At 41.7% G+C, this 13,686-nt stretch overlaps 1 protein-coding gene and 1 long non-coding RNA gene across 2 annotated transcripts in view; one reads left to right on the forward strand and one right to left on the reverse strand.

Annotated features, from left to right (window-relative positions):
• Window positions 1-73: 73 nt before the first annotated feature.
• On the reverse strand, window positions 74-6,199 carry TMED7 (transmembrane p24 trafficking protein 7). The gene is made up of 4 exons (XM_053407981.1): window positions 6,074-6,199; window positions 5,772-5,988; window positions 2,948-3,193; window positions 74-2,135 (listed from the first exon to the last, which is right to left on the reverse strand). The coding sequence occupies exons 2-4, from the start codon at window positions 5,958-5,960 to the stop codon at window positions 1,899-1,901; spliced, it is 672 nt and encodes a 223-aa protein (XP_053263956.1). The 5' UTR covers window positions 5,961-5,988; window positions 6,074-6,199; the 3' UTR covers window positions 74-1,898.
• Window positions 6,200-6,343: 144 nt separating this feature from the next.
• LOC128423159 (uncharacterized) overlaps window positions 6,344-13,686 on the forward strand; it is a 30,991-nt gene continuing 23,648 nt past the window's right edge. The window contains exon 1 of the long non-coding RNA XR_008332692.1: window positions 6,344-6,579. This is a non-coding gene — a long non-coding RNA (uncharacterized LOC128423159). The remainder of the gene's footprint in view (window positions 6,580-13,686) is intronic.

A 13,686-nucleotide genomic window follows, 5' to 3' on the forward strand; every position in this document is an offset into this window, starting at 1 on the left:
ATGAAAACTGTATTCAGGATGCCTGTCTTCAGAAATAGAGTATTGTAGAGTTTTAATGCAAGAAATAGACAAGTACAGTCAAGAAATTTATTTTACTCAAGCTCAAGTGGGAGACAAAACACTGTACACCAAGTTATTTCTGCAGGACTTTAACCAGTACAGCGCTGAGATCTTCCTTGCTACTAATACACAATCAATGTTGTATCTAAGAAGCTACACCCGCACACTATGTGGTAGTGAAGTAGACATTTCAAATAGCTTCAGTAACTAACCAAACTAAGAAGCTTAAAAAACTGGATGTTGAACCACTCAGTGTTAAGATCACATCCACAACTCCCTTTAATACCACATCAGCATTTAAACTCAAGACAATAGTCTTTGTTCTTACAGAGCATTAAAAGACAGGAGATTTTGTCATGTATTTTTCCAAGATTGATATCTTAACATCTACAATGGTAAAGTAGAGGGAGTCAACATTATATAAGAGGGCAATTCGACACAGATAAGATTTTTGTGCTTGTAAGCTTTTGAGCTTAGTGGTATTCATATGCTTACAAACACTGGGAATCACGTATCTTTATCCCTTCTAACAAACCTTATTCTCCAATAGAAAATATAAATACATGGAAGCAAATTCTGGTGAAATCAATTAGGCTTACTTTCAAATAGATGTGTTGTATGATTGGGGTAATAATGTTACTTATACTTTGATTGCACATTTTACTGTTGTTTCAAGCAACCTTGCACATATACAGGAGTATGCAAGATGTTCTCTATTAGGCATACACAAAGGATACGAGCTATTTGGCAACTAACTCCCATGAACCTCAATGCAGCCCTCTAACCCCAAAGTGGTAGAAGCAAGGACAAGGCGACACATTACTGTATTACACCCAGAAGAAAGAGTTTTTCAAAAAAATATTATTTAGATTCTTTAATAGGCAAATGTAATAAGCTTTCACAGGTGTCATACAATCATGTCCAGCACTGTGCATATGTTGCTTGATAAGCCACTTATTTTAGGTTACAATTCTCAAACCATTTAGGCCAACGTGGTCTCATGGGACTGCCCAAGTAGTAAAGAGATTACAAGACAAGATATTAAACCCAGTGCACTTTAGTTTACTCTTCTGGTTTCCAAGTGGTACTGACAGACTATAGATTATTTGTGACACAGCCTGTGCTCTTTTAGATCTTCAAAAAAATGAAGCAGCTCCACAAGCTCAAAGACCCAGCTTCTAGAATTACAAGACAGTCTCATTTGTTTAATTTAAAAAGATAAATTCAAAAAATAACAACCCACACAGCTTTTTCCATTGTACAGAGAACTGGTTGCCCTGGAATTCTCAGCCTAAAATTTAGTACTGTAAAAGAAGACACACATTCTTCCCCCCGCCCCACCCCAGAAATGGTTCTGCAAGAAAATGAGACCAGTTTCCATAGCAAATCACAACAGTGTAGTACAAGGCTCTGAGACAATAGTTAACCACATTTGTTTTTCTTTATATTCCCCCACTTTTCAAACTTGAAAAAAATCTGAATGCCACACATTTTTAATATGGACAGTCTTCTAAATCATCATTCAAAGAATTTTCTTGAAAACACTGTGCTCCTACCAAATAGTCTCAAAGGCTGTTTTTTATTTTTGTTTTAAAAAGCAACCTTAATTTAGATGTCTCAGCACATATCAGCAGAAGGAGAAAACCAATATATCACACATTAAAAGCTATTTTCTCCCACAGCTTTTAGGGAGCATGTGTTTTGCAACTTTAAGAAGGTACTTAAAAATGTTCCCCATGTTTCATTGCTTTGTAACTAGAAATTATTTGAAGAACAGTATATATACATATATATTTTTACAAACAGTGGGTTTTACAAACTCATGTTCTCAACATGAGTTATGATCCAACACGAGTTGTGGTGGTTCTTTTGTCTGAGAAGAAGCTTTTGAGAAGAAATACCTGCCCAATGCTAACTACAAGAAGAATGATGGCTTCTCCTACTGACCAATAAGCCACCCGTGTGTTTAAGTCTTCTGCTCTGCTGCGGCCTTGTGCTTCTCTCAACCGAAAATGAGTCTGGGAATCTATGACAGATTTTAGAGCTTCATGAATCGAAACACATGCCGACTCCATCTAGATACAGAAAGAAAGAGGACTGATGAGTACTCTTTATTGAAAAAGGTATACAGGATTTTGCATTTTCAGTTCATTAAGCTTCATTTTATTTTATAACTATCTTTATTAAGATTTTAATTATACATCTCAAAATAAACATTTTACATACTGTTAAATATCCCAGCGACTTCCCTCCTTCTCCTTCCATGGTTCATTTTGTTTGTCTTTCGTTCCTACATATTTTACTACTGTATAACCATTTTAATCAGTTCTCCATTTTTACATCACTCAAAATTAATTACACTGTTGATTTTATCTTAATGCTGCCAGCATTTTCAGCTATTAAGCTATCAACTACTGCTGATCTGATTACATATCCACATTTGAATATGTAGGTTTTGATTTTATGTGAAGACAGAAAGCCTTCAGAAATAAAGACATCATATACTTATTTGTATCATGTAGGCTGGCTGACTACTTTGTGCACAGTAAATATTTCTTGAGTAGCACTAGGGTATGTTGATATTGTGCAGCAATTTCTTTCCTACCGCAGTGGTCCAACTCCTCACCCTCTTGCTGGGACAAAAAACAGCAACTATTTAGTAGTGGAGCAGTTGAATAACTAAGGCTGCAGAATCCTAAAACTACTTACCTGGAAATAAGCGCCATTAAATTCAAAAGGAATTACTTTTGAGTAGCTTTGGCTTAGGAATGTATTGTAAAGCTATGACAAATGCCCAAGTCTTCCAAAGGCAGCAAAACTCAAAATTATAATTGGTGGTATGAGAATTAAAGTCTAACTTTATATTTATACTCAGTTGTGTAACTACCTGAGTAAGTGCAGTGACTCTGTTTTCGCTAGGAAACAGAGGCGGATCATCTCCAATCTGGAAGTCGAAGTACACTGTTTTGTGTGTAAAGGTAGAAAACTCATTGCTGAAACAAAACTTGTATGTCCCATTTCTGGATGCGGTAAAGGTGAAGCTATCGTATTGTTTCTTCATCTCTTTGTATAGCACAACACCGTTTGGATCTTCTAAGCGGCAGTCAACATCATAGTGGCCTCCAGTGATCACCTATGGAACAAAGAAAACTGGTACTTGGAATAGTCAGCCATATCACCCTTCCTAGCAAAATATCGTTCCATAAGAAAGGAGGAAACCCATAGCATCAGGTACAATTAGTAAAGGCAGTTCAGCTCCAGCATGGGAAGAGTATTAAGCTATAAAGAGAGCCAAGAAAAGGGACCACTTATAACACTAATTCCCCACATAGCTATGCGTGGAAGACACCAGTGAGATAGTACCTATTTTACTGCTTTAACACAATCTCCTAAACCTTCTTTATTTGAAACATTCTCTCAGTAAAGTCAATTCGATATATGGGAATAACGGTCTAAAACTGCTCAACCCAAACAGCGGTGGGGGGATTTGCAGAAGCACAACACTGTACTACCTTGCTGAGTGGAAGGAATGAGGAAGTAGGTAGAATGACAATCTAAAGTTGTCAAATAGGTTAGTGTTCTGTGGCTTCACAGAACTGGCGTTGCCAGATTGCATAATAAGGAATGCTCCCTTTGTTTCCATTTAACGATGAGATGACTCACCATTCAGGCTGGGTAAAGAAATGTATTGCTTGACATTTTAGGTCGCACCTGGTGAACATCTTTAACAGAAAACACTATTTGACACACTACCCCTGGGTTTCATTCTCATGGTTCAGATGGAAACAAAAATCTGAAACACTAGTGGGGGCAGTGGGGTTAAAGGTTAAGTACCGCTCCCCTAACTACTGATCTCTGCTGTCCACTGCTCCATCTCAATGCCATCTTACAGAGAAGTGGAAGCTGGAGTAATGTAGCAATCTGTCTTTAGGTTTTATATTCCAATGTCTCTGCTTCTTAAAAAAGAAAACAGGAATAGTAATACATGTTGAACTTCCTTGATTCTTTCAAAGTTTCTGCCTTGGCAGCACACAAAGAAATAACTTATGGTAGCAATCTTTCCCATTAGTTTTCAGAAAGTAGTCAAAAGTGTAAAACACACCAGAACGCATACGTTCTTATTGGATTACACCCAACAATTGATGCATTTTACTGGGCCATGTGAGTAACAGTTGGTTGTATATATTTTTCAGTCCTGTAAGTTATACTGCATTCCTTTAACCTAACTCTAATTTAATAAGTTATATTATTCTCTTTTCTATGCACAGCATAGTGCAAGTATTGAAGGACACCAGATCTGATGGTTTGAAAGCCAAAAAATTGCTACCGTTTACTTTTGAACAGATGCAGCTGCACCAGAGAGATCCAAGGAGTCACTGAAAACTCCAACAGGCAGTTGGTGTTATATGCCCTTTACTCATGCAAGCATTTAAATAAACTTGGACCTCTCTTTTCTCTCAAGAGGACCACAACTTCACTTTGAAACATCTCAACATGTTATCTTAGACAGTATCTGACTATTTCAATTACTTCCCCTTTTTTATTTCAATTGCTTAATAGCTACCTTTCAGGGCTGAGCACTCACAAATTAACATACACAGAGAAATATAACAGAACCTTAGGCACAATATAAAACGGTGAGTGGATACAGACAGACACACGATAGATACTGAAACATCACATTTAAGGAAAGATATCAGTTAACATTTATATTATCTTTTGAAGGTTAAATGCAAGAACTTGAAATAACCAAACCACAGTTAATTGGAAGAGAGTTCCTTAACCACCTGTTGGCATTTACAAGCAGCAGCAGAAAGGGAAGAATTCCCTATTTGTGCCCCGCCCACCCCCCTCTGGCCAGGAACGCAGAATTGTGGAATTGGAAGGGTCCCCAAGGCTTATCTAGTCCACCACCCTGCAATGCAGGAACCTAAACATAAAAAGCTGCAAAACAGAAGACAAGAAGGTAGATCTCCCCACTCCACGTTGGGTTTTCAGTGTCTGCTTTGGGGCGTAATTTTAAATCACAATATTGCCTGCCTAGGTAAAGGTAAAGGGACCCCTGACCATTAGGTCCAGTCGTGGCCGACTCTGGGGTTGCGGCGCTCATCTCACTTTATCGGCCGAGGGAGCCGGCGTACAGCTGCCGGGTCATGTGGCCAGCATGGCTCTGGCGAACCTGAGCAGCGCACGGAAACGCCGTTTACCTTCCTGCCAGAGTGGTACCTATTTATCTACTTGCTTTCGAACTGCTAGGTTGGCAGGAGCAGGGACCGAGCAACGGGAGCTCACCCCGTCACTGGGATTCAAACCGCCGACCTTCTGATCGGCAAACCCTAGGCTCTGTGGTTTAACCCACAGCGCCACGCGTGCCTACTTCTAATTACACCACAGCACTTACAGTGGTACCTCAGGTTACATATGCTTCAGGTTACAGACTCTGCTAACCCAGAAATAGTGCTTCAGGTTAAGAACTTTGCTTCAGGATGAGAACAGAAATCGTGCTCCGGCGGCGCGGTGGCAGAGGGAGGCCCCATTAGCTAAAGTGGTGCTTCAGGTTAAGAACAGTTTCAGGTTAAGAACGGACCTCCGGAACGAATTAAGTACTTAACCCGAGGTACCACTGTATTCTAGAATAACCCAAAGGCAGGCAACTAAAAGACAGCTCTCACAAGAGACAAGGGCCTGTTTGGCGTGCGAGGCGCCCTTACCTGGAATTCCAGGGTACACTTGGTGCCCTGCACGATCTCCTCATAGAAGCACTGCTTGGCGTTATCTGGCAACTCGAAGGTGATCTCCGAGGCGCGGACCGACCAGCCCAGGTTGAGCAGCAGCAGCAGCAGCGCCGCAGCCGGCAACCTGAGGGAGGCTCCGGGGCCCTGCCAGCTCCTCAGCAACATCTCTCGGCCGCAAGCGCTGAAGGGTGAACTGAAAAGCGAGAAGCGAGAAAGGAAAGTGAGACCAAAGCGTCGGCCGAGGCCTAGCGAAGGTGGGCGTCGCACCCCAACCTCACCTGCGAAGGGAGCCGGATGTAAGCCGGTTCCCACCTGCGGCGTGGCCGAAGGAAAAAAAAGGAGGGGAACGAAGAGGACCCGGCGACCCGGAAGTGACCTGGCTCCGGCAGCGGCAACTTCCGGGTGAGTTGTCAATTGTAGACGTGGTGTTCTTTGAAGGGAGAAGGCGGAGGGGGGCGGGGAGTGGTCGGGGGCGGGGACTAGGCAAAGAGGCGGGCGGGGCTTGAGGGAGCTAGGAGAGCTAGGACGAGTCCACGCCAGCCGCGGGACGTTCTTATTGGCGCTTCCCAGGCGAGGCGCTGATTGGATGTTGCCGGGTGACGGTCGTTAGGGCGCGTGAGGGAGTTTTCTGGGAAGCGGGAAAGAGGCGGCGGCGGCGGCCTGTGCTCAGTTGAGGTGGAGAAAGAGGCGCCGAAGGGCGACGTGTGGAAGTCGCTCCCCTCACCCTGGATGCGTGCAAACGCTTTTTCCTTCTCTGGCAGATACGCCTAAGCACATATAATCAGTGAGTAAGTCCCATTGAACTCACTGGGTGTTTGTTGACTTATGTATGTACTTAAAATAATTTTATTTTACCTCATCGTTCATTCGTTTTCTGCATTTATACCCCACCTTTTTCTCCAAGGAGTTCACGGTGACACACATGGTTCATTTTTTTTAAGTATATGCTGACATTTTTATATGCCTGTTGTCTTTGTCCATGGAGTTTTCTTGGCAAGGATACTGGAGTGGCTTGCCGGTTCCTCCTCCAGGTGGATCACGTTTGGTCAAAACTCTCCACTATGATCTGTTCATCTTGTGTGCCCTGCTCGGCGTAGTTCATAGCTTCTCTGAGTTCTTCAAGCCCCTTCGCCACGGCAAGGCAGGGTGAAAGAGGAGAGCGCAAAATATGGTCTAAGGCTCAACATCAAAAAAACGAAGATCATGGCCACTGGTCCCATCACCTCTTGGCAAATAGAAGGGGAAGAAATGGAGGCAGTGAGAGATTTTACTTTCTTGGGCTCCATGATCACTGCAGATGGTGACAGCAGCCATGAAATTAAAAGACGCCTGCTTCTTGGGAGAAGGGCAATGACAGGCCTAGACAGCATCTTGAGAAGTAGAGACGTCACCTTGCCAACAAAGGTCCGTATAGTTAAAGCCATGGTTTTCCCAGTAGTGATGTATGGAAGTGAGAGCTGGACCATAAAGAAGGCTGATCGCCGAAGAATTGATGCTTTTGAATTATGGTGCTGGAGAAGACTCTTGAGAGTCCCATGGACTGCAAGAAGATCAAACGCATCCATTCTTAATGAAATCAGCCCTGAGTGCTCACTGGAAGGACAGATCGTGAAGCTGAGGCTCCAGTACTTTGGCCACCTCATGAGAAGAGAAGACTCCCTGGAGAAGACACTGATGCACAAGGAGAAGGGGGCGACAGAGGATGAGATGGTTGGATAGTGTTCTCGAAGCCACAAACATGAGTCTGACCAAACTGCGGGAGGTAGCGGAGGACAGAGGTGCCTGGCGTGCTCTGGTCCATGGGGTCACGAAGAGTCGGACACGACTAAACGACTAAACAACAACATGCTGACATTCAAAAGATGTCTGTCCACACAGTGACTTAGAATCATAATGTTTTTTATATAAAACTATATTTTTTTAAAAAAAGACCATTGCACTAATGATAATAGCAATGAAAAATTAAATCATTTAAACTAAGTTCAGTTAGCCAACCCTTGCAATAAAATAGGGTCACTACCCCTCACTATTCAAATCGCTGATGTGAGGATAAAACACTAGATAAAAAAATAATTTCCCCCGTTCTAAAAATAAACCCCAACCCCGTAGGTTTTTATTAGATTGCAATTGCTGACATAAGTGTCCTTGACGAAGATGAAAAGTGATACTCTTATTTCCTCTGAATACCCAAGGGACTGATTTTGAAGTTGCTGCCACCTCTTGGGGAAAAGCCACAGTGTTTATAAGCTTCCTGTCTAGTTCTATAATGCTCTCTGATTTCTGAAGCATTGAGAACAAATCAGCAGACCTTAAAACCACTTGAGGAAACTCTTGATTCAAAAGCTTACTGCATTGTTACTCTGCTGCTCATGATTTAATAATACGAGGTGCACAGACTGCTTGTTGCTTGGTTAGATTATCCAGACATTTTTTCTGCTAAGTATCTCTCTTACAGATAAACAGATGATCCATTTTTTATCTACAAATGGTAAGAATTTAGTGTGATGAAGTAACTCACTTGGTTAACCTGCAAGTATAGTTAATTTCCAATTAAAAAACCATACCACTGGGCTTTGCCAATTAATTTAAATCACCTGGGGGGCAGGAAAACTCTTACTGAATAAAGCAGTCATATACTCTATACCTGAGCGGGGGAGGGAGGTGAAATTCCTTTTTTTATTATTAAATATTTATTGGTATTTTCAAGAAACACACAACAAACAAAAACAACAAATAAACAAAGTAAAAACAACACAAAAATACATAATATTCAAAACTAAACAGAAAAATAGAAAAAAACACATAAAGTTTCTGATACTTATTTTCCTTAACCTTATTTCTCAGACCTCCTCACACCTCCCCTTCTTGTATTCCAATTTAAATTGTCAGTTCAGCAAGTCCTTAACTTATTTCTTCACCTTAACTTAAACATTTGTTCTAACATACTATTATTTTACTTTACTTCTTTTTTCCATTTCCTCAATTTATTTTTAACAGCCTTATTTTCAATTAATTTAAAAAAGAAAAAACCAATTTTACCGTATTAAAATTACACATCAATACTTATACCTCATTGATTATTCTTAAACCTTTTTCCTAAAGTCGACCAAAATTTCCCTTCCACGATTTACCCAATTTCCTTACCACTAACAAAATATAAAACAAACAAAACAAAGCAAATTATCCTTATGTACCCTTTGGATTCCCAACCTCCACCCACCCTTTTCCCGGTTCCAGTCCCCAACCAATATCCATCATTCTTTATGTTATTTATTTAGCCTGGAGATCTCACGTCCGAGGCCCTTATATCTCTCTCAGTTCCTTTCTGCCGGTCTCTTTGATAATCCTTGATGTTAAGCCCCAAGTCTCGGAGGGGCTCCGGCCCAACAGAATCCATGTTGCTTCCAGCCAGTCCTCCATACTTAAAAGCAAAGCCTATGGGGTACTCCAACTCTTGTTTCAAATTTCTTTCAGATCCAAATGTCCCCACAGCTCCAGCTTTCACCTTCAACAAATTTGTAATCCTCAGGTCTTCAGATCTCCTCCAAAGGGGATCTCTCCATTTTCCAGACTCCCATTCAGACCAGGCTTTCCGCATCCAATTTTTATTGTCCTTTTTTATCATCATGTCAGGCCTCATATTGTAACTCTCCTTTGACTCCTGCAAACCTCCAGCTCCTCCTTCATTTTCTTCAAAAACAACATATTGCTCCATCGTATCTACGCTTTCAGTTTCATTTATTTGTTCAGTTGAATAGGCTTCCTGTTTCAAGTCCTTATCAGGCTCAAAACTGTTGTTTACTGTCCAGTGTAGTAGTGATACCTCTGTAGACAAAGCATTGTATTCATCTTGTAAGTTTCCCAAGAGAACAAGTGCTCTGTCCAATTCTGCTTGGATTTTACATACTCCAGCCATTTTTGTAATGTAGTATCCCTATTACCCCTCTAGGGGGATTTTAATTCCTTAATATTCCTTTCAGCTCAAAAACCAAAAGTCCAGTTATTTTGTATCAGCCCTCCTTATTTTCAACAAGTTATACCGAATAAACCAGCAAAAACAGCAGAAACAATGTTCTCTTTTTCCAGCTGACAACTAGCTGACTAGCAGCTCACTTGACAGCTGTCAAAATCTTCCATGCAACAGGCTTTCTCATAGGACGTTCCCGGGTCTAGGGGGGGGTGAAATTTCAGCTCCCAAAATTCTTTTTATCCTCCAGAATATCTTCTTATAATGTCAAAACCGTGAAGTCAGGATCTTTTGTTAAAAAACAAGAAACAGATTCTCTCGACCTTAGCTGCCCAGTCCTTTGCTTTAAATTGTTTACAAAGAGGGGGGGGTGGACTTCCTTTTTAGCCCCTTCCCGCTCGTTCCAAATCCAAAATGAAAAATTTTTTAAGGTTCCAATCTCCGTATTACTCACGGGTTGATGTTTTAGAGTCCAATCGATCTTAGAAGAAGTTGGCGCTCTCTGTCAATGGCTTGCGGCTTCACTCCGTAGGCGAGGGAGTACTCTCAGCACCACGCCTCACCCTGCCTCCGTTCCGAAGCCTTTAAAAAGGCTCCGTCGCGGATTGGGGGGGCGCGAATGGTGCCCGCCGAGTCTCTGTGTTCACAGGCATCCGCGCCTGTGATTTTAAGGGTCTCCGCTTCGCCGCAGCGGCCAGACCCAGACGCTACGGAGCCGATTCCCTCCGGAGCTCGGAGGGAATCCGCCATTAAACAATGGCGCCAACCCGGAAGTCGTGAAATTCCACCAGGATGGCCACCATATTCTACATGTGCTCAGCTTGGTACAGAAGGAGGGAAACACAAAACATAGAAAAGTGGTATGAAATAGCAGACACTGCCCCAGCAACCCTCAATAGACTGTGAAAGCTCAACAATTAGGAGATGTACTGCCGACAAAAGAGGCCAGTGAATCCACAACAAGGACATGCCCCCAGCATTGTTGCATGCACAGTGATGCCAGAGCACTCTCAAGTCATCACTCCCAGGCACACAGCCAGCAATGCCCATAGTATAGCAAGTCTCCAGCTATCCCTGTGGGTAGAGGTTTGAATCCCTTATGGTCCTCACAAGAACTATCTGGAAGGAAGGAGAGGCCATGTAATACAACTTACACATAAGCTCCCTGGGCAGAGTACCTGCAGAGTGCATATAAATCATCCCTGGGATTCTGATCCCACCCAGGGAGGGAAAGACGTTGGAAGGGGGGTTGCACCTTCAAAGGGAAAGAGCCGGGTGAAGAATCAACAATGAGAAATACAGATATGCACAAAATTGAGAAGCAGGAGATGGAAATTCAGGACCCGCCAGGGGAAAAGGGGGGAAGTGTGCCTGCTTCCTCTTGCTCCCAGCCCAAGAACTACTCAAAGATACCATGATCACATTAAGGAGCCCTGGCCAGGTGGAACATCTTACATTTTGCATGCAGAGGATCTCTGGTTTGAATCCAGCATACAACTCCAGGAAGCCTTCATGGACCAATAGCCCGACTCTTGCAAGGCCCAGTCCTTTTGACTGTCTCTCTCCTGGTGGTAACTTGCATAACCAACCTTCTCCCTCATCTGTTTTGCACAATAAGCCAACCTTGCCAGGCAACATCTCAATAATTTTCGTTAGCATTACTCCACCGCTTCCTCCTCCCCTTCTTCTATTCGACTGCCTCAAACACCCTGGCAACATCACACTCCAAGGTACTTGAGAGAGCAGACAATGGAGTGTTCCACCTGTGTATCTGTCATGGTGACAAAATATCTCGTGTTCTGTCAGTGTAGTGGGGCATCTGCCAAATCTTATGGCCCCATAGCCAACAGTTGTTGAGGATAGAGTATTTCATAGAATTATAGAATTGCAGAGTTGGAAGGGACCACAAGGGTCATCTAGTCTTTCCCCGAATCATTGATTTAATCAGCTTTCCAGTTTTTAATTTTTAAAAAATTTCTATAAGAATTGCAAATCACAAAGTTCAGTAAAAGTCCTACCCTGCTAATTCAATAAAAAATATGTGAGGGAGGGAGGGAGGTTGTTGGTTTGTGTTAGTTTTTATTTTATTATGTGTTTTGTATTCTCATTTTGTATTTTTATGTTGTGAGCTGCCCTGTGATCTTCGGATGAAGGGAGGTATACATATTTAGCAAACAAACAAACAAACAAACAAACAATAAAAGACATACTTTAATACTGAAAAGAATGCTCTTAACTCTCCAGGCCTATACTATTTCCAGTAGGGAATATATGGGGGGGTGCTTTATAGGGGGGTGCTTTAAATGTATGGTTTGTATGTAACCAAAGTCTCAGTGCAATAGACATACATGTCTATTCAGACTTAAGTTCCATTTATTTCATTGAGACTTTCCCCCAGGCAAGTGAGTACTGGACTGCAGCCTCAGGTACACAGATAAGGTTTTCCAAAAGTTGCTGACCTTTGTAAAATAAGCCACCATCTTGGAGTCACTTAGCAAGGTAGTCAGAAAAAGCACACATGAAATATTGAAAAGTAAACTTCTCAGTTGAAGCCATAATTTCTGTAATTCACTAGAGGGAGCTGTTGAATCAGAATACAGTGGTACCTCCGTTAGGAAATTAATTCGTTAAGGAGGACCGTTCTTAAGCTGAATCTGCTCATAATGACACTTGCGGCTGCTGTGCTGCCGGCGCGCGACTTCTGCTTGCATCCCGGGCAAATTTCACAACCGGGAGCATCTACTTCGGGGTTAGCGGAACTCGTAACCCAAAGCGCTCACAAGGAGGACAATACGTAACACAAGGTTCCACTGTAGTTTTCCAAAGTCTAGTTTTCCAAAGTCTAGTTCCTTATAAATATTGAAAATAAAACATATTCTTTTAAAGTTCTGGTTATACTCAAAGAATGTTTTTGTGAGCTAAGGTGGGATCATATGCTAATAAGAACATCTCTCAGAAAATATACAGAGCACCACGGGAAGGCGTAAAATTCCAGGGAATAAAAAAGTTATTCCTATCAGGTAGCTACTTCACAGGTAATTATGATGGTATAAAACATTTTGGCAGCCCCAACTACCAAGAAGGGATTGTTAGCACAATAAGGGATGTTTACGTATTGGACAAATACTCCTTTGTTGCACTTGCATAGTCTACAGATTTTGAAGATTTGTATCCATGTTCCTCAAATCAGTGGAAGTAGATCTGGTGGAAGAAGGCACAATACAACCTATTGAGTTCCTTTTTAAAATTATTCTGTCTACTTTGGTGATAAAAAGCAGGAAAAGCTATAGGGTTTTTTTCTTTTCAAGCTCTGGAGGCGAGGAGGGGGGAAAGCCTGGTTTGTAGCAGACACTGGCTACGTAAGCACTGATTTGTGCCAATAATATGTGTTCATTTTTTTGAATAACCTTGTTGAGTCACTTGAGGAAGTTTTTGTATACACACTTCAAGAGGAACTTAGTGATCTAGAATTCTGACTCAAATACATTCCATTCTGGAAATAAACAGAGTAGGATGGTATTTTACTTTTGATGTTCCCTGAGTTTGAAATGAATGAACAGCCTGCATGATCATACACAAGTGTGGACTAGAACTGTTTGTTCCTCGTAATGAGAAATATTGTGTGGATGTTAGTAGGGGACTTTGCTCCAAAGAAGTTTTTGTAATTAATTTTCTATATTTGATTGCCTTTTGTTGAATCTGTTTGCATTAATGTTTACAATTGAGTATCTTGTAATGGATACAATTGGGTATCTTGAATAGCCTTCTATCTTTTTTTCAAGCTAGGTATGAATGTGATTGCTGTCTGTTGCATCTTTTCAAAGCATTCTGACAAATGCCATAGTCCTTAGAAAGGAGGAAGTTTTAAGGGAATTACATGGATTTTAAATTCTGGTAAACTAATGACTGTCTCTATATTTGGGG

The sequence above is a fragment of the Podarcis raffonei genome, chromosome 11 (genome assembly GCF_027172205.1).
Source record: "Podarcis raffonei isolate rPodRaf1 chromosome 11, rPodRaf1.pri, whole genome shotgun sequence".
Classification (NCBI taxonomy): Eukaryota; Metazoa; Chordata; class Lepidosauria; order Squamata; family Lacertidae; genus Podarcis; species Podarcis raffonei.

Excerpts from the sequence above, each read along its gene's own strand:
- TMED7 (XM_053407981.1), bottom strand. The coding sequence starts at position 5,960 with ATGTTGCTGAGGAGCTGGCAGGGCCCCGGAGCCTCCCTCAGGTTGCCG. Across the intron at positions 3,194-5,771 it reads AGTGTACCCTGGAATTCCAG|GTGATCACTGGAGGCCACTA; the intron begins GTAAGGGCGCCT and ends TTTGTTCCATAG. Across the intron at positions 2,136-2,947 it reads GAGTCACTGCACTTACTCAG|ATGGAGTCGGCATGTGTTTC; the intron begins GTAGTTACACAA and ends TTCTGTATCTAG.